Source organism: Saimiri boliviensis, chromosome 9 (genome assembly GCF_048565385.1).
Source record: "Saimiri boliviensis isolate mSaiBol1 chromosome 9, mSaiBol1.pri, whole genome shotgun sequence".
NCBI lineage: Eukaryota > Metazoa > Chordata > Mammalia > Primates > Cebidae > Saimiri > Saimiri boliviensis.
Window position 1 is genome coordinate 91168914 of NC_133457.1, and position 27588 is coordinate 91196501.

The 27588-nt window shown below is 43.5% G+C and overlaps 1 protein-coding gene across 1 annotated transcript; it reads left to right on the forward strand.

The window, feature by feature from the left end:
- Nucleotides 1–347: 347 nt before the first annotated feature.
- Nucleotides 348–26668, forward strand: TMEM230 (transmembrane protein 230). Its single transcript, XM_010343787.2, has 4 exons — nt 348–431; nt 4401–4514; nt 6155–6277; nt 12660–26668. Exons 2-4 carry the CDS (start codon nt 4416–4418, stop codon nt 12798–12800), a joined length of 363 nt encoding a protein of 120 aa, XP_010342089.1. The 5' UTR covers nt 348–431; nt 4401–4415; the 3' UTR covers nt 12801–26668.
- Nucleotides 26669–27588: the final 920 nt, after the last annotated feature.

Below are 27588 nucleotides of genomic sequence, written 5' to 3' on the forward strand. Positions count from 1 at the left end.
GACTACTAGTCCTGAGCCTCCGTGGGAAGCCACGGCGCTCTCTAACCCGACCTCTGTACTAAAGTGAGAAGAGAAACCACGTAGCCGGCTAGCCCTGGGCCTGATTCGGACCCAGGTGGGTAGGGACCCTACGTGCTCGCCCGCCCTAGCGAAGGTAACCGGCAGCGGGCAGAGGACGCGGCTGCTCAAACAAAACCCACGGAGCAACAACACTCGGTCCCTATCGCCGCGGAGCCCGGATGCTGAGTGACTAGACAAACGCTCCGGAAGACGCAACTTCCGGCGCGCCTGTTTCCGGCACGCCACTTCCGGCGCACTGATCTCGCCCGGGGCAGGCTGGGTAGCATTTAGGCGGGCCGAGCCATGCGACCTCTGGTGCTGCCAACCGTGGACCAGCTCTGGGCGTGCGGGCAGCCTGGCGCGGCGCTCCGGTAAGGCGTCCGTGCGTGCGGCGGGGCGGGGACAGAAGCGTCCTCTTGGGCTCTGGGCGTGACCAAGACCGCGTTCCCCGCCGAAATCAAGCTCCGAGTCGTCCCTGTGGGGCATTCGGTCGCCCAGGGACGGTTGGCCTCTTTCCAGAAGCCAGTTTTGTTTGTTTTATGTGTAAATTCGCACCGGTTCTTATTTCTCTCCCTGGCAAGGTCTGAAGACGGGCAGAAGAATAACGTATGTAAAGGCGCGTAATGCCAGACACCGTGCCAAACGTTTTATGATGCTTTTAGAACTTAATATTCAGGTGCTAAGGGAGTTCAAGGGTTGCGGTGAGCTGATAAAAAACCTGTTGGGAACGAGGACTGATACTTTGAAAATGCTTGTTTTTACTTTTTGCCTCTTTTAGAATCCTCTTTGCCAAGAATAAACATTCGTCTCGCCGCTCCCTCGCGGCCCCGGCGATGTATTGTTTTTTGCGGATATATGTATAGTTAATGTCAGAGGGCGTACTTTTTTAAAAAGCCTAAATGCGAGTTACATGTGGCTAAATTCCCTCAAAAACTACGCATATTGGTAGTTTGAACTTTGTTTTATAGAATTAAATGCAGTCGGGATCACAACACTAAAACCCTAGTGACGCAGTTTGATCCAATCGTTTTTGAAAAGTATAGAAATTAGCATTACGCTAATTTTTTCAATACTGGATTTCTAGACCAGGATGTAATCAATAAAAAGGGACAAGAGGGGCCGTACTCGGTGGCTCACGCCTGTAATCCCAGCACTTCGGGAGGCCGAGGCGGGTGAATCCGTCGGGAGTTTGAGACCAGCCTGACCAACATGGAGAAACCCTGTCTTTACTAAGAATACAAAATTAGCTGGGCATAATGACACATGTCTGTAATCCCAGCTGCTACTCGGGAGGCTGAGGCAGGAGAACCGCTTGAAACTGGGAGGTGGGGGTTGCGGTGAGCCAAGATTGCGCCACTGCACTCCAGCCTAGGCAACAGAGCGAAACTCCGTCTCAAAAAAAAAAAAAGGCATGAATATTTAGCACCAATTCTTTTTTTTTTTTTTTTTTGAGACGGAGTTTCACTCTTGTTACCCAGGCTGGAGTGCAATGGTGCGATCTCAGCTCACCGCAACCTCCGCCTCCTGGGTTCAAGCAATTCTCCTGCCTCAGCCTCCTGAGAAGCTGGGATTACAGGCACGTGCCACCATGCCCAGCTAATTTTTTGTATTTTTAGTAGAGACGGGGTTTCACCACGTTGACCAGGATGGTCTCGATCTCTCGACCTTGTGATCCACCCACCTCGGCCTCCCAAAGTGCTGGGATTACAGGCTTGAGCCACCGCGCCCGGCCTAGCACCAGTTCTTTAATTATGCTAGTTATTTTACATTGACTGAAAGCCACTTAAAACAGTTTGTTAATTTTTGGAATTAAGTATGTATAAAGTACTTAGAACAGCTGGCACCTAAAAAAAAGACTAAGTACTAACCACGATTATTGTGATGATGATAAATTTACAAAATGCATTCCAAGAGAAAAACTAGTCTTTATGTTGCCCTTATTGAAATATTTTTCTCTTTTTTAAAGATATGTTTTTGAATTTAGAATTTAAATAACTTTATAATAAATGCCGAAAATATATTTGCCCATTTTGATTATATAGTTTTGTTACTTTATGGAGGAAAAGTGGACAAATTAAAAAAATTTTTTTTTTTTTTAAACAGAGTCTCATTCTGTCACCCAGCCTGGAGTGCAGTGGTGCAACCTGGGCTCATTGCAGCTTCTGCCTCTCAGGCTCAAGGGATTCTCGTGCCTGAGCCTTCCAAATAGCTGGGATTACAGGTGTGTGCCACTGCGCCCAGCTAATTTTTGTATTTTTAGTAGAGACGGGGTTTCACCATGTTGACCAGGCTGGTCTCAAACTCTTGACCTCAGGTAACCCACCCACCTCAGCCTCCCAAAGTTTTGAGATTACAGGCCTGAGTCCACACACCCAGCCTACAAATACAAATTGTTTCAATTTAAATGTTTTTATTTTTCAAACTTATCCACTGTCTCTTAAACTGGTGGCAAAATAGCCATGATTTCACTACCACTCTCTGCTTTGAATATTTTGAACAAGAAACCAGGTTTTTATTCCTTTTGTTGTTGTTGTTCTTTATTTAAAATTTATTGTGAGATAAATATTGTATAGTGTTCTGTTTCTTAAGGTAGGTACAGAAGTAATTAGGAAAATGAAATCACTACTTTCAGTGCTTGGGATAGGACAGAGAGGCAGACACTTCTGGAGGCACTAGTATAGTACTGATAGCCAGGGCCTTATCCAGATTTACAAGGGGCCTTGTGCAGTGGCCTGTAATCCCAGCAGTTTGGGAGGCCAAGGCAGGGAGTCACTTGAGGTTAAGAGTTCAAGGCCTGGCACAGTGGCTCATGCCTGTAATTCCAATACTTTGGGAGGCCGAGGTGGGCAGACCACTTGAGGTCAGGATTTCAAGGCAGCCTGGCCAACATGGTGAAACCCTGTCTCTACTAAAAATAAAAAAAATTAGCCAGGTGTGGTGGTGCACACCTTGTAATCCCATCTACTCAGGAGGCTGAGGCAGGAGAATAGCTTGAACCCAGGAGGTGGAGGCTGCAGTAAGCAGAGATCACTCCATCACAAAGGAAAAAAAAAAGACTTCTTTTTTTTTTTTTGAGGTGGAGTTTTGCTCTCGTTACCCAGGCTGGAATGCAGTGGCGCGATCTCGGCTCACCGCAACCTCTGCCTCCTGGGTTCAGGCAGTTCTCCTGCCTCAGCCTCCTGAGTAGCTGGGATTACAGGCACGTGCCACCATGCCCAGCTAATTTTTTGTATTTTTAGTAGAGACAGGGTTTCACCATGTTGACCAGGATGGTCTCGATCTCTTGACCTCGTGATCCACCCGCCTCGGCCTCCCAAAGTGCTGGGATTACAGGCGTGAGCCACCGCGCCCGGCCAAAAAGACTTCTAGACCAGCCTGGCCACCATGGTGAAACTCAGTCTCTACTTTAAAAAATACAAAAACGAGCCGGGAGTAGTGGAATGCGCCTGTAGTCCCAGCTACTGAAAGGCTGAGACAGGAGAATTGCTTGAACCTGAGAGGTGGAGGTTGCAGTGAGCCAGCATCGTGCCACTGCACTCCAGCCTGAGACTCCATCTCAAAAAATAAAAATAAAGCAGGAGCAGGCGACAGTTAACACTGTGGTGTCAGTTGGTCCTGGATTTAAGTCCCCACTCTTCCTCCTAGTTTCTATGTGACTTTGGAAAAAGTAAGAGTCGGGGAATCTTGGTGGCAAAATAAACTGGAATGTGATTCTTTTTTTTTTTTTTTTTTTTTTTTTTTTTGAGACGGAGTTTCGCTCTTGTTACCCAGGCTGGAGTGCAATGGCGCGATCTCAGCTCACCGCAACCTCCGCCTCCTGGGTTCAGGCAATTCTCCTGCCTCAGCCTCCTGAGTAGCTGGGATTACAGACACGCACCACCATGTCCAGCTAATTTTTTGTATTTTTAGTAGAGACGGGGTTTCACCATGTTGACCAGGATGGTCTCGATCTCTTGACCTTGTGATCCACCCGCCTTGGCCTCCCAAAGTGCTGGGATTACAGGCTTGAGCCACCGCGCCCGGCCTGGAATGTGATTCTTGATGAGTGTCTTCACTCATTCTACAAGGACAGACCAGAGTGGATATTTAATACATACTGAGAATGTCTTCACTGTGTCACAGGCATATTTGGTTTTCCATATGCATATGCTTCTGACACAATGAAAATTAGCAGTGAAGCATAAATTGCCCATTGCTAGTCTGACATGGCAGCCCAGAACTCCAATGCACAGCTCTAATAATCCTGAACTCACTGGCTGTAATGCACCATTGTCTCCTACAGACAAGTAACAGGGTTTTTTTTTTGTTTGTTTGTTTGTTTGTTTTTTCCCATACTGTAGCTGTGTCAGCGTGTTATGATGCCGTCCCGTACCAACTTGGCTACTGGAATCCCCAGTAGTAAAGTGAAATATTCAAGGCTCTCCAGCACAGACGATGGCTACATTGACCTTCAGGTAAATGCAGAAGAGAACTGACAAGACTGGCTGGCCGTGTTTCTGTTGAGTTAGCAGGAAGACCTCCCAGAGGGGGGTTTCCATAACTGTACCTGGGGATTAGAGGGAGCAACAAGAAGAAAACTCAGCTCTGAGACTCTTTCAGCCATAATTGCAGAAGGGGGCCTTGACAGGGCAGTTTCAAGCCAATTCCAATATTGTGCATTTCTAAGAATTTTTAGTTGTAATGCCAGAGTCTTGTAATTACAAGTTTTATTTACTTTAATCAGAAACTAATCAGATTGTGTTTTGAAGAGTGGAGTCGTGTTTTTTTTTAAGGAATTGTAAAAATTTTTGTTAGGTGGAATTTTTTTTTTAATCACTGTTTATTTACACTTTAGTCAAAGCCAATTCATCTTTTCAGGGTGTTTTTTTTAAACAAAAACAGAGGGCGGGCGCGGTGGCTCAAGCCTGTAATCCCAGCACTTTGGGAGGCCGAGGTGGGTGGATCACGAGGTCAAGAGATCGAGACCATCCTGGTCAACATGGTGAAACCCCCGTCTCTCTAAAAATACAAAAAAATTAGCTGGGCGTGGTGGCACGTGCCTGTAGTCCCAGCTACTCAGGAGGCTGAGGCAGGAGAATTGCCTGAACCCAGGAGGCGGAGGTTGCGCTGAGCCGAGATCGCGCCATTGCACTCCAGCCTGGGTAACAAGAGCGAAACTCCGTCTCAAAAAAAAAACAAAACAAAAACAGAAATGTCTTTATGAAGTTGCTTATGATACAATTAATGATTTATGGAATGAGATTAGAACTAAAGACTGAGACTCCTTTGAGTAACCGTGAGAGCAATAACTAGAGCTTCATCATCTCTTGCCATTCCCTTTTATTTCTCAGAGCTGCACTGGGTGGTAGGACATACTTAAGACACGTAAAGCATCTAGTTTGGTTCTTAATTACCCTCCCATTTTTGTTGTTGTTGCTTTTGTAACAGGCTCTGGCTCTATCACCCAGGCTGAGTGCAGTGGTGTACTCTTGGCTTGCTGCATCTTCACCTCCTGGGCTCAAGCAGTCCTCCCACCTCAGCCTCCCAAGTAGCTGGGACTGCAGGTGCATGCAACCATGCCTGGCTAATTTTTGTATTTTTTGTAGAGATGAGGTTTCACCGTGTTGCCCAAGCTGGTCTCAAACTCCTAAGCTGAAGTGATCCACCTGCCTCAGCCTCCCAAATTGCTGGGATTACTGGCATGAGCCCTCCTCCCTGTTTTAAAGTGTTTGAGGCTGGGTTTGATGGCTCACACCTGTAATCTCAGCACTTTGAGAAGCAGAGGTGGGAGGATTCCCTTGAGCCCAAGAGTTCAAGACCACCCTGGGCAACATAGTGAGACCCTTAAAAAAAAAAACAACTTAAAAATTAGCTGGGCATGATGGCGTACGCCAGTAGTCCCAGCTACTTGGGAGGCTCAGACAAGAGAATTGCTTGAGTCCAGGAGTTTGAGGCTGCATTGAGCTGTAATCGCATCACTGCACTCCAGCCTGGGTGACAGAGCAAGATTCTATCTCTAAAAACATAAAAATTAAAAATAAATAAATAAAATGTTTGAACCCTGGTATTTGTCTAATGTTCTTCCTTGTCTTTTTCATCTCTGTTTCTCTTCCAGTTTAAGAAAAGCCCTCCAAAGATCCCTTATAAGGCCATTGCACTTGCCACTGTTCTGTTTTTGATTGGCGCCTTTCTCATTATTATAGGCTCCCTTCTGCTCTCAGGCTACATCAGCAAAGGGGTAAGCTGACGGGCATGTGGGAATAAGCTGTGAGAGCCATAGCTAGTCAAGGTGTGCGCACGTGTGTGTGTGTGTGTGTGTGTGTGTCTCTGTGTGTCTCTGTGTGTGTACGTCCATCCCAGTAGTCTATTTTTCTGAGACAAGGTTTTGCTCTGTCATGCAAGCTAGAGTGCAATGGCACAACCTTTACCTCCCTGGGCTCAAGTGATTCTCCCACCTCAGCCTCCCAAGTTGCTGGGACTACAGGTGTGCACCATCACACCCAGCTAATTTGATATATTTTTTACTTGTTTTTGTTCATTTTATTGTTTTGTAGAGACAGGGTTTCACTGTATTGCTCAGGCTGATCTCTTAACTCCTGAGCTGAAGCAGTCTGCCTGCCTCAGCATCCCAAAGTTCTGGGATTGCAGGTGTGAACCACTGCACCTGGCTAACTTTTATTTCAATTTTTACAGGTACATGGTGTATATACTTACGGGATACGTGAGGTATTTTAATACGGTCATGCATTCATAATAATTACATCAGACTAAATCGGGTATCCATCACCTCAAGCATTCATCATTTGTGTTACGTTCCAATTATACTTTATTTATTTTTAAGACAGAGTTGTTCTGTTGTCCAGGCTGTAGTACAGTGCCATGATATCGACTCACTGCAACCTCTGCCTCCCAGGTTCAAGCTGCTGTCATGCCTTAGCCTCCTGAGTAGCTGGAATTACAGATGTATGACACCAAGCCCGATTAAATTGGTATTTTTAGTGTAGTTTTGCCATGTTGACCAGGCTGGTCTCAGACTCCTGAACTCCTAAAGCATTCGGATTACAGGCAGGAACCACTGTGCCTACTTGTAGTTATTATATGTATATACATTGTTGTTTTGGAGGAGTCTCATTCTGTCACCAGGCTGGAGTGCAGTGGTATGATCTCAGCTAGCTGCAAACGCCACCTCCTGGGTTCAAGTGATTCTCCTGCCTCAGCCTCCTGAGTAGCCAGGACTACAGTCTCAAGCTACCATGCCTGGCTAATTTTTGTATTTTTAGTAGAGGTGGGGTTTTACTATGTTGGCCACATTGGTCAGTAACTCCTGACCTCAGGTGATCTGCCCTCTTCAGCCTCCCAAAGTGCTGGGATTACAGGTGTGAGCCACCATTCCCAGTTTTAGTTATTATATTTTTATAAGATACAATAAATCATTCTCTAGTCACCTTGTGCTATCAAATACTAGCGCTTACTCATTCTATGTAACTATATTTTTGTACCCATGGACCGTCCCCATTTCCCCCCTCTCCACCTTTCCCAGTCTTTAGTAACCATCATTCTACAGTCTTCATGAGTTCAATTGTTGTAGTTTTTAATTCCCACAAATGAGTGAGAACATGCAAAGTTCGTCTTTCTGTGCCTGGTTTATTTCACTTAACATAATGTTCTCCAGTTTGATCCATGTTGCAAGTGACAGGATCTTTCTTTTTTGTGTACTATTCAGTACTCCATTGTGTATGTGTACCACATTTTCTTTATCCATTTGTCTGTTGTAGAACACTTTGGTTGCTTCCAAATCTTGGCTGTTGTGAATAGTGCTGCCATAAATATGGAAGTGCAGATAATCTTGACAGACTGATTTCCTTTCTTTTGGGTATATACCGAGCTGTGAGATTGCTGGATCATATGGTAGTTCTATTTCATACTGTTCTCCATAGTGGCTATACTGATATACATTCCCATCAACATTGTACGAGGGTTCCCTTTTCTCTACATCCTCACTAGCATTTCTTATTGCCTGTTTTTTGGATAAGCCATTTTGGCTGGGTACAGTAGCTCACACCTATAATCCCAGCACTTTTGCAGGCCAGGGCCAGAGGATCACTTGAGCCCAGGAGTTCAAGACCAGCCTGGGCAGCATAGTGAAACCTCGTGTCTATATTTTTAAAAAGCCATTTTAACTGGGATGAGATGATACCTCATTGTAGTTTTGATTTATATTTCTTTGATCAGTGATATTAGGCACCTTTTGGTATACCTGTTTGCCATTTGTATGTCTTATTTTGCGAAATGCCCAATTTTGATTGGATTATTAAATGTTTTTCCTACAGAGTTTGAGCTCCTTGTATATTCTGGTTATTAATCTCTTGTCAGATGGATACTTTGCATATATTTTTTCCCATTCTGTGGGTTGTCTCTTCACTTTGTTGATTGTTCCTTTGCCGTACAGAAGCTCTTTAACTTGATGTGATCTCATTTATCTTTTTTACTTTGTTTGCCTGTGCTTTTGGGGGCATTACTCAAGAAATCTTTGCCAAGTCCAACATCCTGGAGAGTTTTAGGTCTTAGGAGAGTTTTAGAGCTTCATAGTTTTAGATCTTAGGTTTAAGTGTTTAATCCATTTTCATTTGATTTTTTGTGTATGGCAAGAGATTTCAGGGGTCTAGTTTCATTCTTCTACATATGGATATCCAGTTTTCCTAATACCATTTATTGAAAAGATTGTTCTTGACCGGGCACAGTGGCTCACACCTGTAATCCCAGCACTTTGGGAGGCCGAAGTGGGTGGATCACCTGAGGTCAGGAGTTCAAGACCAGTCTGACCAACATGGTGAAACTCCATCTCTACTTAAAAAATACAAAATTAAGGCTGGGCATGGTGGCTCATGCTTGTAATCCTAGCACTTTTGGAGGCCGAGGTGGGTGGATCACCTGAGGTCAGGAGTTCAAAACCAGCCTGGCCATCATGGTGAAACCCCATCTTTAAAAAAAAAAAATTAGGCCGGGTGCGGTGGCTCAAGCCTGTAATCCCAGCACTTTGGGAGGCCGAGGCGGGTGGATCACGAGGTCGAGAGATCGAGACCATCCTGGTCAACACGGTGAAACCCCGTCTCTACTAAAAATACAGAATATTAGCTGGGCATGTTGGCGCGTGCCTGTAATCCCAGCTACTCAGGAGGCCGAGGCAGGAGAATTGCCTGAACCCAGGAAGCGGAGGTTGCGGTGAGCCGAGATCACGCCATTGCACTCCAGCCTGGGTAACAAGAGCGAAACTCCATCTCAAAAAAAAAAAAAAAAAAAAAAATTAGCTGGATGTAGTGGTGGGCATCTGTAATCACAGCTACTCGGGAGGCTGAGGCAGGAGAATTGCCTGAACCCAGAAGGCAGAGGTTGCAGTGAGCTGAGATGATGCCATTGCTCTCCAGCCTGGGCAGCAAGAGTGAAACTCCATCTTAAAACAAAAAGACTGGTTCTTTCCCCAGCATATTTTTTGTTTTTGTTTTTGAGAGAGTCTCACTCTGTCATCCAGGCTGGAGTGCAGCAGCATCGTCTCAGCACACTGCAACCTCAGCCTCCCAACTAACTGGGACCACAGGTATGCGCCATCACACTTGGTTAATTTTTTTTCATTTTTTGTAGAGACAAAGTTTTGCCATATTGCCCAGGCTGATCTTGAACGTCAGACTCAAGCAATCCAGGAATACAGTGGTGTGATCACAGCTCTCTGCAACCTCGATCTCCCAGGCTCAATCCATCCTCCAACCTCAGCTTCCCAAGTAGCTGGGGTTACAGGTGTGAGTCACCATACCCAGCTAATTTTTTTGTTTGTTTGGCAGAGATGAGGTCTCATTGTGTTGCCCAAGCTAGTCTTGAACTCCTGGGCTCAAGCAGTCCTCCTGCCTCAGCCTCCCAAAGTACTGAAATTACAGGCTTGAGCCACTGCACCCCACTGGCTGTGTTCCCCATTGTGTGTTAATTACAGTCAGTGCAAGGTCCACTCTAGCCTCCCAAAGTACTGGGATTATAGGTGTGAGCCACTGTACGTAGTGGATGTAGAATTTAATCAAATGCTTTTCTAGGATTGATTGAAATAATCATAAACATACGGTTTTCTTCCTTCATTTTGCTGATACAGTTATATCACATTGATTAATTTGTGTAAGGTGAGCCATCCTTGCATCCCTGAGATAAATCCCACTCGGTCCTGATGAACAGCCTGTTTAATGTGTTGTTGAATTCTGTTTGCTAGTATTATCCTCCTTATTCAGGATTTTTGCATCAGTGTTTATCAGGGATATTGGCCTATAGTTTTCTTTTTTCTATGTGTCTTTGCCTGGTTTTGGTATCAGGGTAAAACTGGCCTTATAGAATGAGTTTGGAAGTATTCTCTCCTTGTCTGTTTCAGAATAGTTTCAGTAGGATTAGTATTTGTTATTTTTCTTTTTTTTTTTTTTTTTTTTGAGACAGGGTCTCACTTTGTCACCCAGGCAGAGTGCAATGGTATGATCTCAGCTTACTGCAACCTTTGCCTCTCCAGGCTTGCATGATCCTGCCACCTCAGCCTTGCTTATAGCAACTGGGACTACATGCGCATACTACCATGCCCATCTAATTTTTGTATTTTTTGTCAAGATGGGGTTTCACCATGTTGTCCAGACTGATCTCGAAATCCTGAGTGATCTGCCTGCCTTGGCCTCCCAACGTGCTGGGATTACAGGAGTGAGCCACCATGCCTGGCCAAATATTAATTCTTTAACTGTTTGGTATAATTCAGCAGTGAAACCATCAAGTCTCAGGCTTCTCTTTTTTTTTTTCTTTATTTTATTTTATTTTTCTTGCCCATCACTTCACAATTTTATGAGTCCCAGGCTTCTCTTTGCTAGGAGACTTTTTATTAGGGTTTCAATCTCATTACTCACTGTTCAGGTTTTAGTTTTCTTCATGGTTCAATCTTTATTTTTATATTCATGTCTGTACAGCAGATTTCAGCAGAAAGAACAAAAAGATTTTCTTTTATATTTTGTTCTCTGTTGGCAAAACATGTTTTTCTTTCTTTGAGCAATAGTAAATTTCCATAATTCCAGTAAGGGAGGTAGTGGCAGGTAGGCACACTTGGCCTCTGAAATATTAGACAGTTTGCCCACTGTCAGAGTTTGGAACAACACAGCCGAGCCTGGCATACAGGGGTCCTAATTGCTAAAGGGTGTGGCTGGAGCAGCATGCTGTCATTGTAGCTGTGCAGTGCCATGAACATACGGGTCAGTGTTTGGAGAGAAATAGTGATTCTATTATATGCATGGGGTCACAGTGCCTCATAAGTCAGTTCCTTCTTACATTAAGTTTGGTTTGAGTTGCTGTTGAGCTTCTTTTCCTTTTTTTTTTTTTTAATCATTCTTAACATTCTTGGAGTATACCTGTTGAGCTTCAATATGAACTCTTAGTAACCTAAAGTAGTTGGTGGTTCTTTCTCATGGGCTGTCCCCACGTACACAGTGTATAAGTTGTCTTGACCGATTCTGGCCATAATTAACACACAACAGGGAACACAGCCAGCCAGGTGCAGTGGCTCAAGCCTATAATTCTAGCACTTTGAGAGGCTGAGGCAGGATGATTGCTTGAGCCTAGGATTTTAAGACCAGCTTAAGCAACATAGTGAGACCTCATCTTTACCAAACAAACAAAATTAGCTGGGTATGGTGACTCACACCTGTAACCCCAGCTACTTGGAGGCTGAGGTGGGAGGATCACTTGACCCTGGGAAGTAGAGGTTGCAGTGAGCTGTAATCACGCCACTGTACTCCAGCCTGAGCAATAGAGCAAGACACTGTCTAAAAATAAAAAAGGAAAAGAAAAACCTGAAAGGCTAAGAAAAACACAGAAGTTTATTGTAATAGCATCTATACAATTACAAAAGGTGAAAAGCCACCAAAGTGTCCAGCAGCTGTGTGTGGGGCAGTTAAGTAAAACTGTGTACATTGATTTCAGTGGAGTGTTACATACCCTTACCGTTTAAATATCTGAAGAGGTTTTAATAATATTGGCCACAGGACACAGTGTGTTTACAACTAAGAACTTTTAAAAAAAGGAAAAGAAGCCGGGCGCGGTGGCTCAAGCCTGTAATCCCAGCACTTTGGGAGGCCGAGGCGGGTGGATCACGAGGTCAAGAGATCGAGACCATCCTGGTCAACATGGTGAAACCCCGTCTGTACTAAAAATACAGAAAACTAGCTGGGCATGGTGGCTCGTGCCTGTAATCCCAGCTACTTAGGAGGCTGAGGCAGGAGAATTGCCTGAGCTCAGGAGGCGGAGGTTGCGGTGAGCCGAGATCGCGCCATTGCACTCCAGCCTGGGTAACAAGAGCGAAACTCCGTCTCAAAAAAAAAAAAGGAAAAGAAGCCCAAATATCTAGTTGAGATTGGGTCATTCTTTATAATTGTTAGTACTTTGTAGTTTTCCTTCAATTTCTAATAAGGAGGAAACCTTTTCCCTTGGTAGTGTACAACTCAAATAAAATGTACTGAAAAGTATAAAATGCTGATCTAAAGATTAGGTCTGTGACTTTTTATTTTAAAATGTGCAACTCTTAGAGTACTAATGTGTTTGCCTCTTTCTGCCACCAGGGGGCAGACCGGGCCGTTCCAGTCCTGATCATTGGCATTCTGGTGTTCCTACCTGGATTTTATCACCTGCGCATCGCTTACTATGCATCCAAAGGCTACCGCGGTTACTCCTATGATGACATTCCAGACTTCGATGACTAGCACGCACCTCATATCTGAGGAGAAGAGTCACAGTGGGACTGCCCCAGCTTTAAGATACTGAGCAGAAGCTCTTGATAAGGGCTAAAGAATTCTGCATCTTGCAGATGTTTAAGTAAACAATGGCCAGATTTTATGGGTTCTTCCCAAAGATGTTAACTGAGCCTACAGTTAGCTAGTTAGGACATGACCTGCTCTGTTTCTCATCCCTTGGCCCTGGTAAGAGCTCCTGACAAGTTTTTCCACAGGAATATGAATCATGGAAGAATAGAGGTTATTCTGTAGTAGAAAGTGTTGCCTGCCACCACCCTCTGTAGAGCTGAGCATTTCTTTTAATAGTCTTCATTGCCAATTTGTTCTTGTAGCAAATGGAAGAATGTAGTATGCCTAATTTCTTACTACTAAGTAATTTATTTTAAAAACAGCTGAATATCTTGGCTGGGCGCAGTAGCTCATGCCTGTAATCCCAGCACTTTGGGAGGCCAAGATGGGCGGATCATGAGGTCGGAAGTTTGAGACCATCCTGACCAACATGGTGAAACCCCATCTCTATTAAAAATACAAAAAAATTAGCTGGGCATGGTGGCGTGCACCTGTAATCCCAGCTACTCAGGAGGGTGAGGCAGGAGAATTGTTTGAACCCAGGAGGTGGAGGTTGCAGTCAGCTGAGATCACACCACTGCACTCCATCCTGGGCAGCAGAGCAAGACTCCATCTCAAAAAAAGAAAAAAGTTGGAGTGTCTTATCCTCTACACTTAACCCTAACTTCATGTTCCAGTGGAAGACCTTGGTAAAAATCAAAGATCAGTGAGTTCATCTGTAATATTTTTTTTTTTACTTGCTTTATTATTGACAGTAGCCAGGAATGTTTTAGCCTGCACAGCAAGTTTTCAAAATGTAAATACTTTCTCTGTTTAACAGTCCTTGGCCCATTCTGATCCAGTTCACCAGTGGGTTGGACAGCATATAATTGGGGTCATTTTGTCTGTTCTAAATCAAGATGTTCTGTAGATTATTCCTTTAAGGGCAGGACTTTTGGCTGTTCCTAATGAAACCTGTAGGTAAGTGTTTATTAGTTAGAGTTTATATCCTTGTTGCTAGGACCTTGCATTATGTCATTCTGCTCATGATTGCAAGGCTCAGCCTGGATGCCTGGAGCACTGGATTGCCTTCGTTTGATTCTATTTTTTAGCTTGCAAAAAATGACTTATATTCCAAAGAAATTAAAATGTTGAAATCCAAGTCCTAGAGTTAAAATGCGTTAACTTTAAACATTTCAGAAAACACTTCAGTGATTTTATGATATCTTTAATCCCAGTACCCAGATCTACCTTAGTTTCTAGGTAGCTGGCATTGTGAGTTACATTACTTTCCCCAACCCTGAGGTTATGGACTTGGGCAACTAACTAGAAGCCTGGCCATGCCATCAGCTGAGATGGATGGCTGTGGGAAGAGCAAGTTTTAGATGTCTGCTCAATATCCAAATGGAGCTGTTGGGGAGGCAGTTACAATGCATGAGTATGTCTAGAGTTTAGAGTGGGTCTTATGGAAATAGAAATTTAGGAGTCAGTATTTGGACAGTATCTTAAAAACCAGAGGGCTATTTGAGATCACCAGTGGACTGAGTGTACGTGGAGGAAGAAAAAAGGACCCAGGAAATGAGGGACAAAGAGAGGGTGACCTGAAGCAGCCTCCAAGATTAGGCACTTTTAGTAATGGGAATGTTTGCTGGGGAGTTCAATAGTGAGTTTCTAAGCCTTGACAGTGAATTGTGAGGTGATGCATAAAGCTTTATCTTGGGGAGTGGTTGCCAAGCAAAGCTCAGATCAGAAGGTTTTGGCCAAACCAAATGATTTGGATTGATGGATTAGTTGATTGATTTTTGGAGACAGGGTCTTGCTGTACTGCCCAGGCTGGAGTGCAGTGGCACAATCATGGCTCACTGCAGCCTTAACTCCTAGGCTCAAGTGATCCTCCCACCTTGGCCTCCCAAAGTGTTGGGATTACGGTCATGAGCTACTGAGCCTGGCCTGTTTGGTCTTTTTTTTAAAAGTTGATGCTGCTCCGGGCGCGGTGGCTCAAGCCTGTAATCCCAGCACTTTGGGAGGCCGAGGCGGGTGGATCACAAGGTCAAGAGATCGAGACCATCCTGGTCAACATGGTGAAACCCCGTCTCTACTAAAAATACAAAAAAATTAGCTGGGCATGGTGGCGCGTGCCTGTAATCCCAGCTACTCAGGAGGCTGCGGCAGGAGAATTGCCTGAACCTAGGAGGCGGAGGTTGTGGTAAGCCGAGATCGAGCCATTGCACTCCAGCCTGGGTAACAAGAGCGAAACTCCATCTCAAAAAAAAAAAAAAAAAAAAAAAGTTGATGCTGCTGGTCAGAAGAGTATAAAGTGAAAAGTAAACATATGGGCATGGGGTACAAAGTGTACATTTACTCCAGCTTACTTTCAAGGTTTTCCAAATAAATTTTTTTTGTTTTGTTTTTTTTAAGATGGAGTCTCACTTTGTCACCGGGCCTGCAGTGTAGTGGCTCGCTCTCAGCTCACTGCAGCCTCTGCCTCCTGGGTTCAAGCTAATCTCCTTCCTCAGCCTCCCAAGTAGCTGGGACCACAGGCAGGCACCGCCACCCCCAGCTAATTTTTGTATTTTTAGTAGAGACGGGGTTTCACCATGTTGGCCAGGATGGTCTCTATCTCTTGACCTCATGATCCACCTGCCTTGGCCTCAAAGTTCTGGGATTACAGGCGTGCTGTGCCCAGCCCCAAATAAATTTCTTAATATACCCTTTCTGAAATGTTCTAAGCACATAAATACATGTCTGATTTTTAAAACTTAGGCTCACATTTTGTGGTTCTATAATTTCTCCCCTCCCCCACTGATTGTATTTTATGTATCTTTGCATATCCATGGAGATCAGTCATATTCTCATTGATGTACCTTATAAGTGTAGTTTTTCATCCTTTTTATTTAGTAGTCATAGTGTCAGAGCAGAAACCAACCAACTTCCTACATGGAATAGGAATCTCCTCTCCAGAGTACCCTGAGGAATGGCCTTTGCTGCTCTATTTGAACATTCACACTTGTAATCTCATTCCAGCTGGAATTGTTATAGAAGTATCATTTATTAAGCCAAAATCAGACTGTAATTTCTATGCTTTGGCCATAGTTGTATTTGGTGTTTTAGAGAAAAGACCTAAACCTCTACACCCATACTACCCTGACTGCTCCCGACCTCATCTGATCTTGGAGGCTAAGTAGGGTCGGGCCTGGTTAATACTTGGACAGGAGAAAAGATCTAAACCTATGTAATAATGTTGAACATTTCTTGACCCCTTTGCCAGGTATTCTGCAAGTGCTTTTATTACATATCTCATTTTAATCCTTAGAAAAATCCTGAGTTAGGTAAGATTCTTAGGAAGTAAGTGAGATATTTGGGATTAAAATTAGGCAAAGCCTGGGCCAGACATGATGGCTGATGCCTGTAATCCCAACATTGGGAGGCCAAGGCGGGCAGACCACTTGAGGTTAGGAGTTCAAGATCAGCCTGCCTACTAAAAATACAAAAATTAGCTGGGTGTGGTGGCGGGCACCTATATCCCAGCTACTCAGGAGGCTGAAGCAAGAGAATCACTTGAACCCAGGAGGCAGAGGTTGCAGTGAGCCCACATCACACCACTGCACTCCAGCCTGGATAACAGAGACTCCATCTCAATAAAAAATAAAATTTAATAATAAGGCAAAGCCTGAACTCCCTTTACTACCATGACAGCCAAATGCTTTTAGGTACTGGGCCAGTGAAGAAATGGGGAAGGTGGATGTGGAAAATAGAAGTAGTTAGGTGACCGTGGTCAGCTGTCAGATGTATATTTTACCTCAAAGCAGCCTCCTCCCCACTCCAAAGTGTTGGCCAGACCATATACCCTAACTTTTTAAAAGACTGTTATTTGCAACAACTACTCTGCCTCTTGTTAGTCATTTCCAAGGCTAAAAATCTCTCCAGTTGCTTCAGCTGTTCTGCATATGATGGAAATTTCAGATTCATTGCCACTCTGGTGGGTCTCTTGGATGAGCTTCATGTGGTCGTATACCAGATGCACTTCTGTTCTGCTAGGTGCTAGAGGTACAACAGGAAAAAATAGGACTTGGTAGTTTGTGCTGCTAACTAGCAGCCACATAAGGATTGATTTTATTTATTTATTTATTTATTTATTTATTTATTTATTTATTTAGGGTTTCACCATGTTGGCCAAGCTGGTCTCGAACTCCTGACTTCAGGTGATCTACCCATCTTGGCCTCCCAAAGTGCTAGGATTACAGGCATGAGCCACCGTGTCTGGCCGAGGATTTACTTTTTTGATTTAATTGTTCCATTTTATTTTCTTACCACCTGTCTCCAACTTCTGCACATTTTGTTTCTAAAAAGTGAAATGTTCACATGATCTTGATTTTGGACTTCTCTTGAAAAATCAGGTAGTCCTTCATTACTGAGAGGCTCCAGCCAACTAGAGCAAGGTACTGAAAACTTTAGCTCAGCAGCATTCTCCAGCTCTCCAAAGTTTCTACCCCTTTGCTACTTTTAGATCCAACAGGCTGATTTTACTCACTAAGGGCAAAGACTGTGTCTTAAACTCTCCCGCAAAGCCTAACCTTCATGTCGGTTAGGCTGATCTTGAACCCCCAACCTCAGGTGATCCGCCCGCCTCAGCCTCTCAAAGTGCTGGGATTATAGACATGAGCCACTGTGGCCAGCCAAGACTCCATCTCAAAATAAATAAGTAGGCCAGGTGCAGTGACTCATGCCTGTAATCCCAGCAGTTTGGGAGGCTGAGGCAGGCAGATTGCTTGAGCCCAGGAGTTCAAGACCAGTCTGGGCAACATGCCAAAACCCCATCTCTACAAACAATACAAAAAAATTAGCCAGGTATGGTGGCATGCACCTGTAGTCCCAGCTACTCAGAAGGCTGAGATGGGAGGATAGTTTGAGCCCAGGAAGTGGAGGTTGCAGTGAGTCACGATTGTGCCACCACTCTCCAGCCTGGGTGACATAGTGAGACCCTCTCTCTACAAAAGAGTAAAATATAAAATAAAATGGATTTTTTTGATTCATTTTTTTCTTTGAATAGTTCTTTGTTAATATATAGAAACATTACTAATTTTTATGTTGCTTTTGTTTCCTACAACTTTAGTTTTGACAGGTTTTTGGTGGTATCTTTAGGGTTTTCTATTTATAAGATCATGCCATCTGTCAATAGAGACAGTTTTACTTCTTCACTTCTAATTTGGAGGCCTGTCATTTCCTTTTCTCACCTAATTCTCTGGCTAGGGTTTCCATTACTATGTTGAATGTAAGTGGTGAGAGTGGGGACCTTGTCTTGTTCCTGATCTTTGTGGAAGAGCTTTCAGCTTTATACCATTAAGTATGTTCACTGCAAATGTCGTACAAGGTAAATTTCAAGATATATTGAAGTATGTACCTTCTATACCCAATTTGTTGAGAGTTTTTACCATGAAAGGATGTCAGATTTTCTCAAGTGCTTTTCCGCATCTATTGAGATGATCATGTGATTTTTGCCTTTCATTCTCTTAATATGTGTATCACATTTACTGATATGCGTATGTTGACCCTGGGATATCAGAAAATGTCAAGTATTTTCCCCATTTAATGGGGAGTGAAACCACAGTGAGATCAAAAGCACCATGGATTGATGCTGGCCCAGGATCAACGACTCCTCCTTCAGAACATCAAATCAAGAAGATCCTTCACTGTATTTTTCTCCCTGGTGTTTTTATCTCCCCACCTCCAGCAAGGGATAAGAAACTAATCTCTCTCTGCCAATCTTATCAGACTGGCAGTAAAAGAAGTTCAGCATCTCATTGTGTGGAGATTAGGACTTTGCAATCTAGGAAAAAAGGGAGGCAGGCACAAAGTCTAGAAAGTCACATAGGGTGTTGGCAGAGTAGATGCATGTTTATATACCAAGTCCCAGGTGACCAAATGAACATTAAACAAATGAACATTAATCAAAAAACATTTCCTAGACTTTGCAATCTAGGAGAAAAAGAAGGCAGGCACAAAGTCTAGAAAGTCACATAGGGTGTTGGCAGAGTAGTTGCACGTTTATATACCAAGTTCCAGGTGACCAAATGAACATTAACCAAAAAACATTAAAACAAATGAACGTTAACCAAAAAAGTAGACCACAGAGCTTTGAATGCAGCTCTATCTTGATGTACTTAGGTTCTCCAAATGTCTTAAGTATTATCAGTGACAGCTTTAATCTAACCTTGGTTTTTATCTCCAGACTTTGATTTAAATTTGCATATCAAGTCACCTTGAATTTGGCCTTTATCCGTGAAATATTTTGGGGGTATCTACTATGAACATAGCTTTGACAGGCATCAAAAAGGAATTGTCCACTATGCCCGTCCTCCAGAAGTTTGCAATATACTTAGGCAGAAATAGATCCATATTTGAAATAACTGAACGAATATATTAATGAATATAGTCAGCCTTTTGTATGCTTGGGTTCCATTATCTGAGATTCATATTTTTTATCGTATCTAGATAAAAAATATTTGGGAGAAAAAATAACAAAAACAGCTGGGCGAGGTGGCTCACACCTGTAATCCCAGCACTTTGGGAGGCCAAGGTGGGTGGATCACACGAGGTCAGAAGTTCAAGATCAGCCTGACCAACATGGTGAAACCCATCTCTACTACAAATAGAAAAATTAGTTGGGCGTGGTGGTTCTTACCTGTAATCCCAGCTACTTGGGAGGCTGAGGCAGGAGAATCACTTGAAGCCAGGAGGCAGTTGTTGCAGTGAGCTGAGGTCACACCATTGTACTCCAGCCTGGGCAACAAGAGTGAAACTCCATCTTAAAAAAAAAAAAGTAACAAAATAACAACAAAATCCTTACAAAGAGTTAAAAAATTAGCTGGGCTCTGTGGCCCATGCCTGTAGTCCCAGCTACTTGGGAGGCCGAGGTGGGAGGTTCGCTTGAGTCCCAAGAGTTCAAGGTGGCAGTGAGCCATGATCTGGCCACTATACATCAGCCTGGGTGACAGCAAGACCCTGTCTAAAAAAAAACAAGGCTTATCATGAAAATCAGTAGTTCTTGGCAACCCCTCTTTCCTTTCTCCCCAGGAGATAACCACCTTCAATTCTTCCAGATGAATCTTTTAGTATTAACTTTCATCTCCATGTGAAGTATGTATATTACCATTTCACAGTTGTTCAGTACTGGGCCCGGGCCTTATCAATTGATTGTATCAGGTGCTGCAGATTTGGCTGCTCTTTAGTCATTCTTTATCACAGACATGTACTTTCAGTCCCTCCATTTGTCCATATAATTGTGTCATTTTGGTGGGATCAATATTAATGTTGATATTATTAAGGATATACAAACCCTATTCATAGCTGAGCCAGGACACTTAGGACTTCTTTTCCTTCTGACACAACTTTTATTTTTTCATTGGAGTTAATAATCATGTTCATTTGTATGATTTTCTGTGTATCTGTCATAAGTTAAGCCCAAACTGACCCCATTTGTATGTATCCCCTAGTCTTCTATCCGTTTCATCTGCAAGAGCTCTCTCCATCCTGCCCTGTCCTCTTCCTGCCCATTGTCCCTCTGAGGGGAGGAAGTGACTGTAGTGCCTTCTGGCTTCCCACATGACTTCTGATTCTTGGTTCTTCCTTTGTCGTCATTTTTCTCTCTGGATGCTTGTAGAATTGTCTTCACTGTTCTGAAATTTCACAATGTCATGTCCTGCTGTTGGCCTATTTTTATTCAGCATCCATTACCCATTGTGCCAGGTGCTGTGGGCCCTTTCAGTCTGAAAACTTATGTCTGTTAGTGCTAGGGAATTTTTTTATTTCACTCATGATTTCCTATTTCTGGAATTTTTTTTTTTTTTTAGATGTTGATACTTTTCTGTTTTTTGTATTTTTGTCTCTTTTGCATATTTTGTCTTTCTGATCGCCTTTATGGAAGATTTCCTCAGTTTTTGTCTTCCAACTCCTCTGTTATACTTTATACTACTTTTTTTTTTTTTTTTTTTAATAGTCTCACTCTGTTGCCAAGGCTGGAGTGCAGTGGGGTGATCTCAGCTCATTGCAGCCTTTGCCTCCCAAGCTTAAGCAATTCTGCCTCAGCCTCCCAAGTAGCTGTGATTACAGACCTGAGCCACCACACCCAGCTAATTTTTGTATTTTTAGTAGAGATGGGGTTTTGCCATGTTGTCCAGGCTGGTCTGAAATTCCTGGCCTCAAAGTGATCTGCTCACCACAGCCTCCTAAAGTCATGGGATTACAGGCTTGAGCCACTATGCTCAGTCTTCTACTCTTCCGTTACTATTTTTTATTTAAAAAAAAAAAAAAAAACTTTTTAAATTTTTATTTTATTTTTATATTGAGATAGAGTCTTCCTATGTTCCCCAGGCTGGTTTTGAACTCCTGGGCTCAAATGATTCTCTTGCCTTGGCTTCACAAAGTGCTAGGATTACAGGCATGAGCCACCACACCCAGCCTGTTACTTGCTATCATGGTTTTAATGTTTAAGGACTCTTTTTTATATTTTACAGCAATTAATTTTTATTTTGTGACCATAATATTTTTAATCTCAGTATGTTATCAACATAAAATAGTCACTTATCAGCACAGCAGTCAGAGTGATCCCTTCAAAATCTGTTATACTAAGTTCCCACCCACACTCCGATTAACTTGATGTCATTAACCCTGTCATTCCACCTGCTGCTTGGATCTCCTATCACCGTTTCCTCCTCTACAGTTATTAAACCTGGATCTGGGTTGAGCATGGTAGCTCACGCCTATAATATCAGCACTTTGGGAGGCTGAGTTGGGAGGATGTCTTTAGCCCAGGAGTTTGAAAACATCCTGGGCAACACAGACCCCATCTCTACAAATTTTTTTTTAAATTAAGCCAGGCATGGTGGCATGCACTAGTCCCAGATACTCAGGGGGATAAGGTAGGAGGATGCTTGAGCCTGGGAGGTAGAGATTGCAGTTAGCTGTGATCATGCTACTGCACACTAACCAGGGCCACCGAGTGAGACCCTGTCTTAAAAAAATTAAAAACACCTGATTGCATTGCTGTTGCACATCCTTCTGCTGACCTAGCAGAGTTAGGAGACACAGGCACAGCTTCATTTTTCAAATCTCTGTCTCCCATGGAAAATGCTGGGTGTTTTTTTTTTCCCCCTCTTCTTTTTAAAGGAGGTTGGTTTTGATTCACTGTGTTTGAAACCTTTTTTTTTTTTTAAAAGTATGTCTTGGCCAGGCATGGTGACTCATAAATGCCTATAATCCTAGCACTTCAGGAGGCCTAGGCGGGTGGATTGCTTGAGGCCAGGAGTTCAAGACCAGCCTGCCCAATATGGCAAAACCCAATCTCTACCAAAAATACAAAAATTAGCCAGGTGTGGTGGTGCATGCCTGTAATCCCAGCTACTCCACCAAGTGCCTCTTCTTATCGTTAGCCAAAGGAGCCTGTTTTTCTCTCATGTCAGGAGTTGTGATATGGGTTTCCTGTTTTATTTTCTAGCCCCAGACCAAAGAAAAACATACTTTCTTTGGGTTTATTTACCAGATTTAGATGATGAGCTGAGAGTGAAGAAAAGGGCTGGACTGCCAGCTAGGTTAGGGGACAGGAAGCCAGACTCTACCCAGGCCAGGCCAGGGGAGGAGAGGTGGAGGTTACAGATCGCACCACTGCATTCTAGCCTGGGCAATGGAATGAGACTGTCCTAAAAAAAAAAAAAAAAAAAAAAAAAAAAAAAAAAAAAAAAAAAAACATGACTCCTTGAGATTCCTGGAAAGCACCTGGAGTGTACAAAGCACTGGCAAAGACCTAGCAATAATCGGGTTCCAACGTTCAAAACCCTGTGAGTAGCCGGGTGCGATGGCTCAAGCCTGTAATCCCAGCACTTTGGGAGGCCGAGGCAGGTGGATCACAAGGTCAAGAGATTGAGACCATCCTGGTCAACATGGTGAAACCCCGTCTCTACTAAAAATACAAAACATTAGCTGGGCATGGTGGCACGTGCCTGTAATCCCAGCTACTCAGGAGGCTGAGGCAGGAGAGTTGCCTGAACCCAGGAGGCGGAGGTTGCGGTGAGCCAAGATCACGCCATTGCACTCCAGTCTGGGTAACAAGAGTGAAACTCCACCTAAAAAAAAAAACAAAACAAAACAAAACAAAAAAACCCTGTGAGTAGTCAATACTCTAGAGTGAAGGCTGGAAGGCAAAGTTGTCTATTATTAAGGAGGGAAACAGCTACTTAATGAAATCCGGACACAGTTAAGGCTCTGATGGTGTCTCTGTCTTCTAAGGTCATCCCTGGGTTTTCCTATGTCATCTTCCAGAATTTGGAAAACAATTGTTGGCCAGGCACAGTAGCTCATGCCTATTTTTTTTTTTTTTTTTTTTTTTTTTAAGAGAGACGGGGTTTCACCAGGCTGGTCTCAAACTCCTGACCTCAGGTGATCCACCCACCTTGGCCTTCCAAAGGGCTGGGATTACAAGCGTGAGCCACCGCACCCAGCCAGCTCATGCCTATAATCCCAGCACTTTGTGAGGCTGAGGCAGGAGGATTGCTTGCTTCCAGGAGTTTGAGACAGACCAGCCCGGGAAAATAGCATGACCTCATCTCTACAAAAAATTAAAAATTATAGCTGAGCATGGCGGTGCAGACCTGTAGTCCCAGCTTCTTAGAACACTGAGGCGGGATGATTGCTTGAGCCTTGGTGTCAGCCATGATCAAGACTCCGGTCAGCCATGATCACACCTCTGTACTCAGCCCGGGCAACAGAATGAGACTCTGTATCAAAAAAATAAACAAATAAGAAATTAGCCAGGCTAATTTCTTGGTGGTGTGCACCTGTAGTCCCACCTACTTGGGAGGCTGAGGTGGAAGGATGGCTTAAGCCTAGGAGGTTGAGGCTGCAGTGAGCTGTGATTGTGCCACTGCACTCCAGCCTGGGCAACAGAGCAAGACCCTGCCTCAAAAAAAAAAAAAAAAATTGTTCATTTAAATATGGAATTAAATTAAGCACAATACGAAATACTCCATATTAACAATCTGTCATTGTATTATTCCAGGGGGGAAAAAAAGCATATATAAAAATATATGCAGATAACTTTCTCTTTTTTTGAAGCAGTCTCACTCTGTCCGCCAGGCTGGAGTGCAGTGGTGCAATCTCTGCTCACTGCAGCCTCCACCTCCTGGGTTCAAGTAATTTTCCTGCCTTAGCCTCCTGAGTAGGTGGGACTACAGGCACCTGCCACCATGCCCAGTGAATTTTTGTATTTTTAGTAGAGACAGGGTTTCACTATGTTGGCCAGGCTGATCTCGAACCGCTGACCTCAAGTGATCCAGCTGCCTTGGCCTCCCAAAGTGCTGGGGTTACATGTATGACCACCATGCCTGGCCAGTACTTTTTTTTTTTTTTTTTTTTTTTTTTTTTTTGCCGATAGAGATGAGGTCTCACTATGTTGCCCAGGCTGGTCTCAAACTCCTGAGCTCAAGTAATCCTGCCACCTTGGCCTCCCAAAGTGCTAGGATTACAAGCATGAGCCCCCACCCCCAGCTGCATATTAAAACCCTTTTCATTGTGAAATAAAATATATACATGGAAAAGTACATGAACATCAAGGTATTGCTTAAATTATAATAGTAGAAGTTCAAGGATGTACTACGTAAGTCGAGAAGCATGACGTGGGCATCTGGACTAATGGAGCAGCCTGTGAGAGGTGACATGGCAGGTATGGCCTGACAACCACCTGGCTTTCTTATGGCTAACAGGTTATAACATGAGGGGCCTGTAGAGAGGATGCAGGCAGGTGAGATGCTGGAGAGCCCTTTATGTCATGGAAAAGAGCCTGGCCTCCCATCCCCTACTCTGCCTTGGGGTCCAGCCCTTCTCTTCACTCTAAGCTCATCATCTAAATCTGATAAATAAACCCTGGCTTTTTTGTCTGGGACTAGAAGATTAGAACAGGAAACCCGTATCACAACTCTTGACACCAGGGAAAAACAGGCTCCTTTGGATAAAGATCAAAAGAGGAACTTGGCTCATGGAAAGATTCAGGAGGTCAGGCCCAGTGACTCACTGTAATCTCAGCACTTTGGGAGGCCAAGGCTGGCAGATCACGAGGTCAGGAGTTTTGAGACCAGCGTGGCCACTGTGGTGAAACCCCGTCTTTACTGAAAATACAAAAATTAGCCGGGCGTAGTGGCATGTGCCTGTAATTCCAGCTATTTGGGAGGCTAAGGCATGAGAATTACTTGAATCCAGAAGGCAGAGGTTGCAGTGAACTGAGGTCATGCCACTGCACTCCAGCCTGAGTGACAGAGTCAGACTCTGTCTCAAAAAAAAAAAAAAAAAAAAAAAGATTCAGGAGCAGGAAAAAAAAAAAAAAAAAAAAAAATGGAACAGGAGAATTGGAGGAGAGTTGCTACCAGCAACAGGAAACACTTGTACAAAAAGAAGATTCGTACCTATGGTGAGATCAGAGATGATGTTGGAGGGGGCCATTGGGAGTCCAAGGATACAGCTTTCAGATGAAATTCTGGATTCAGGGATAAACACTCAGATAACAGAAGATTAGGTACAACCTTATGTGTGAGTTAAAAAATGGAAATGAAATGGACTTTTAAAAATAAAATACAAATTACTAAAATTGACTCAAGAAGAAATCAAATAAATATTGGAATAAACCAGCTAACTCTGGAGGACAGGAAAAGAGTCACCAGGGATCTTATGTTTCATCAACAATGGACTGGATAAAACAGCACAGATACAACATGGAATGTTACAGGGCTGGGAGTGGTGGCTCATGCCTATGATCCCAACACTTTGGGAGGCTGAGTTGGGAGGATCACCTGAAGTTGGGAGTTTGAGGACCAGCCTGACTAACATGGAGAAACCCTGTCTGTATTAAAAATACAAAATAGGCCAGGCGCGGTGGCTCAAGCCTGTAATCCTAGCACTTTGGGAGGCCGAGGCGGGTGGATTATGAGGTCAAGAGATCGAGACCATCATGGTCAACATGGTGAAACCCCGTCTCTACTAAAAATACAAAAAAAATTAGCTGGGCATGGTGGCGCATGCCTGTAATCCCAGCTACTCAGGAGGCTGAGGCAGGAGAATTGCCTGAACCCAGGAGGTGGAGATTGCAGTGAGCCAAGATCGCGCCATTGCACTCCAGCCTGGGTAACAAGAGCGAAACTCCGTCTCAAAAAAAAAAAAAAAAAAAAAAAAAAAAAAAAATACAAAATAAGGCCAGGCGTGGTGGCTCACGCCTGTAATCCAAGCACTTTGGAGGCCAAGGCAGGCAGATCACCTGTGGTCGGGAGTTCAAGACCAGTCTGACCAACATGGTAAAACTCCGTCTTTATTTTTAAAAAAAAAAAAAAAAAAAAATTAGCCAGGCATAGTGGCGCGTGCCTGTAATCCCAGCTACTCAGGAGGCTGAGGCAGGAGAATTGCCTGAACCCAGGAGTCGGAGGTTGTGGTGAGCCGAGATCACACCATTGCACTCCAGCCTGGGCAACAAGAGCGAAACTCCATCTCAAAAAAAAAAAAAAAGTACATTCGAACTTCACCTATAAATATTGATTTTAAGATTTTAAATAAATTATAATAAGATAAAATCAAGCTGTGGATTAAAACAAATAGTCAAAGTCAAAGGTATAAGGTATATTAAGGAAATCTGTGTGTATTTGATTGCCCTAATAGGTTGAAGGAGAAAAATCATATGACTCTCTTAATAGAAATCAAAAAAACCATCAGACGAAATTCATTATCTGTTCTTGATTTAATAAAAAGTGTATTAAAACTCCCTAGCTGGGTTTTTCCTCTCAGAAGTCCCTTCTCTCTCAATAGAGAGAGAGCTGTTTTTCTTACTCTTTCTTCTATTAAACCTCGGCTTCTAAAAAAAAAAAAAGAAAGAAAAAGAAAAAAAATCTTCCTAGCCAACTTCAAAAAATGGGCACTAACATCATCAAGAATCTGAAGAATTACGCTGGGTGTAATGTCTCATGCTTGTAATCCCAGCACTTTGGGAGGCTGAGGAGGGCAGATCCTCTGAGGTCAGGAGCTTGAGACCAGCCTGGCCAACATGGTGAAACCCCATCTCTGCTAAAAATACAAAAATTAGCCAAAGGTGGTGGTGCACACCTGTAATCCCAGTTACTCGGGAGGCTGAGGCAGGAGAATCGCTTGAACCAGGGAGGTGGAGGTTGCAGTGAGCCAAGATCATGCCGTTGTACTCCAGCCTGGGTGACAAGAGCAGAAACTCTGTCTCAAAAAAAAAAAAAGAAAAAAAAAAGAATTAATCACAAATGCCATAACTAACAATAAAATACCAAATGCATTTTCACTAAAATCAGAAACAAGGTAAAAATGCCCACTAACATCTGTCATTTTTTTTTTTGTCACTTAGTGTCAAGGCCTCCAGAAAGGAGGAGCATGTGACTCTTGAGTGTCCCCACTGGCAAAGATGTCTTTTGTTTTGCCTAGACCTTGGGTACTGGTGATACAGGTAGCTGTGGTTTTGTTCCCTGTTCTCATCTATGAACATGCTTCTGATCTGTGTCTCTCAGCTCCTTCTACACCCCATTTGGGAATGTGGGAGCTTTTGGTGTGTGTGCCTACTTTGTGGGAATATTCAAGGTTCTATGCTGCATTTGGGCTCCTGGACGCACATCAAATTGTTCTGCTGCTCCCAGCCCATGCTGGGGTGCCTGAGAACCATGTA

Coding starts and splice junctions, on each gene's coding strand:
- TMEM230 (XM_010343787.2), top strand. CDS start 4,416: ATGATGCCGTCCCGTACCAACTTGGCTACTGGAATCCCCAGTAGTAAA. Junction 4,515..6,154: donor ATGGCTACATTGACCTTCAG/GTAAATGCAGAA, acceptor TTTCTCTTCCAG/TTTAAGAAAAGCCCTCCAAA. Junction 6,278..12,659: donor CAGGCTACATCAGCAAAGGG/GTAAGCTGACGG, acceptor TTCTGCCACCAG/GGGGCAGACCGGGCCGTTCC.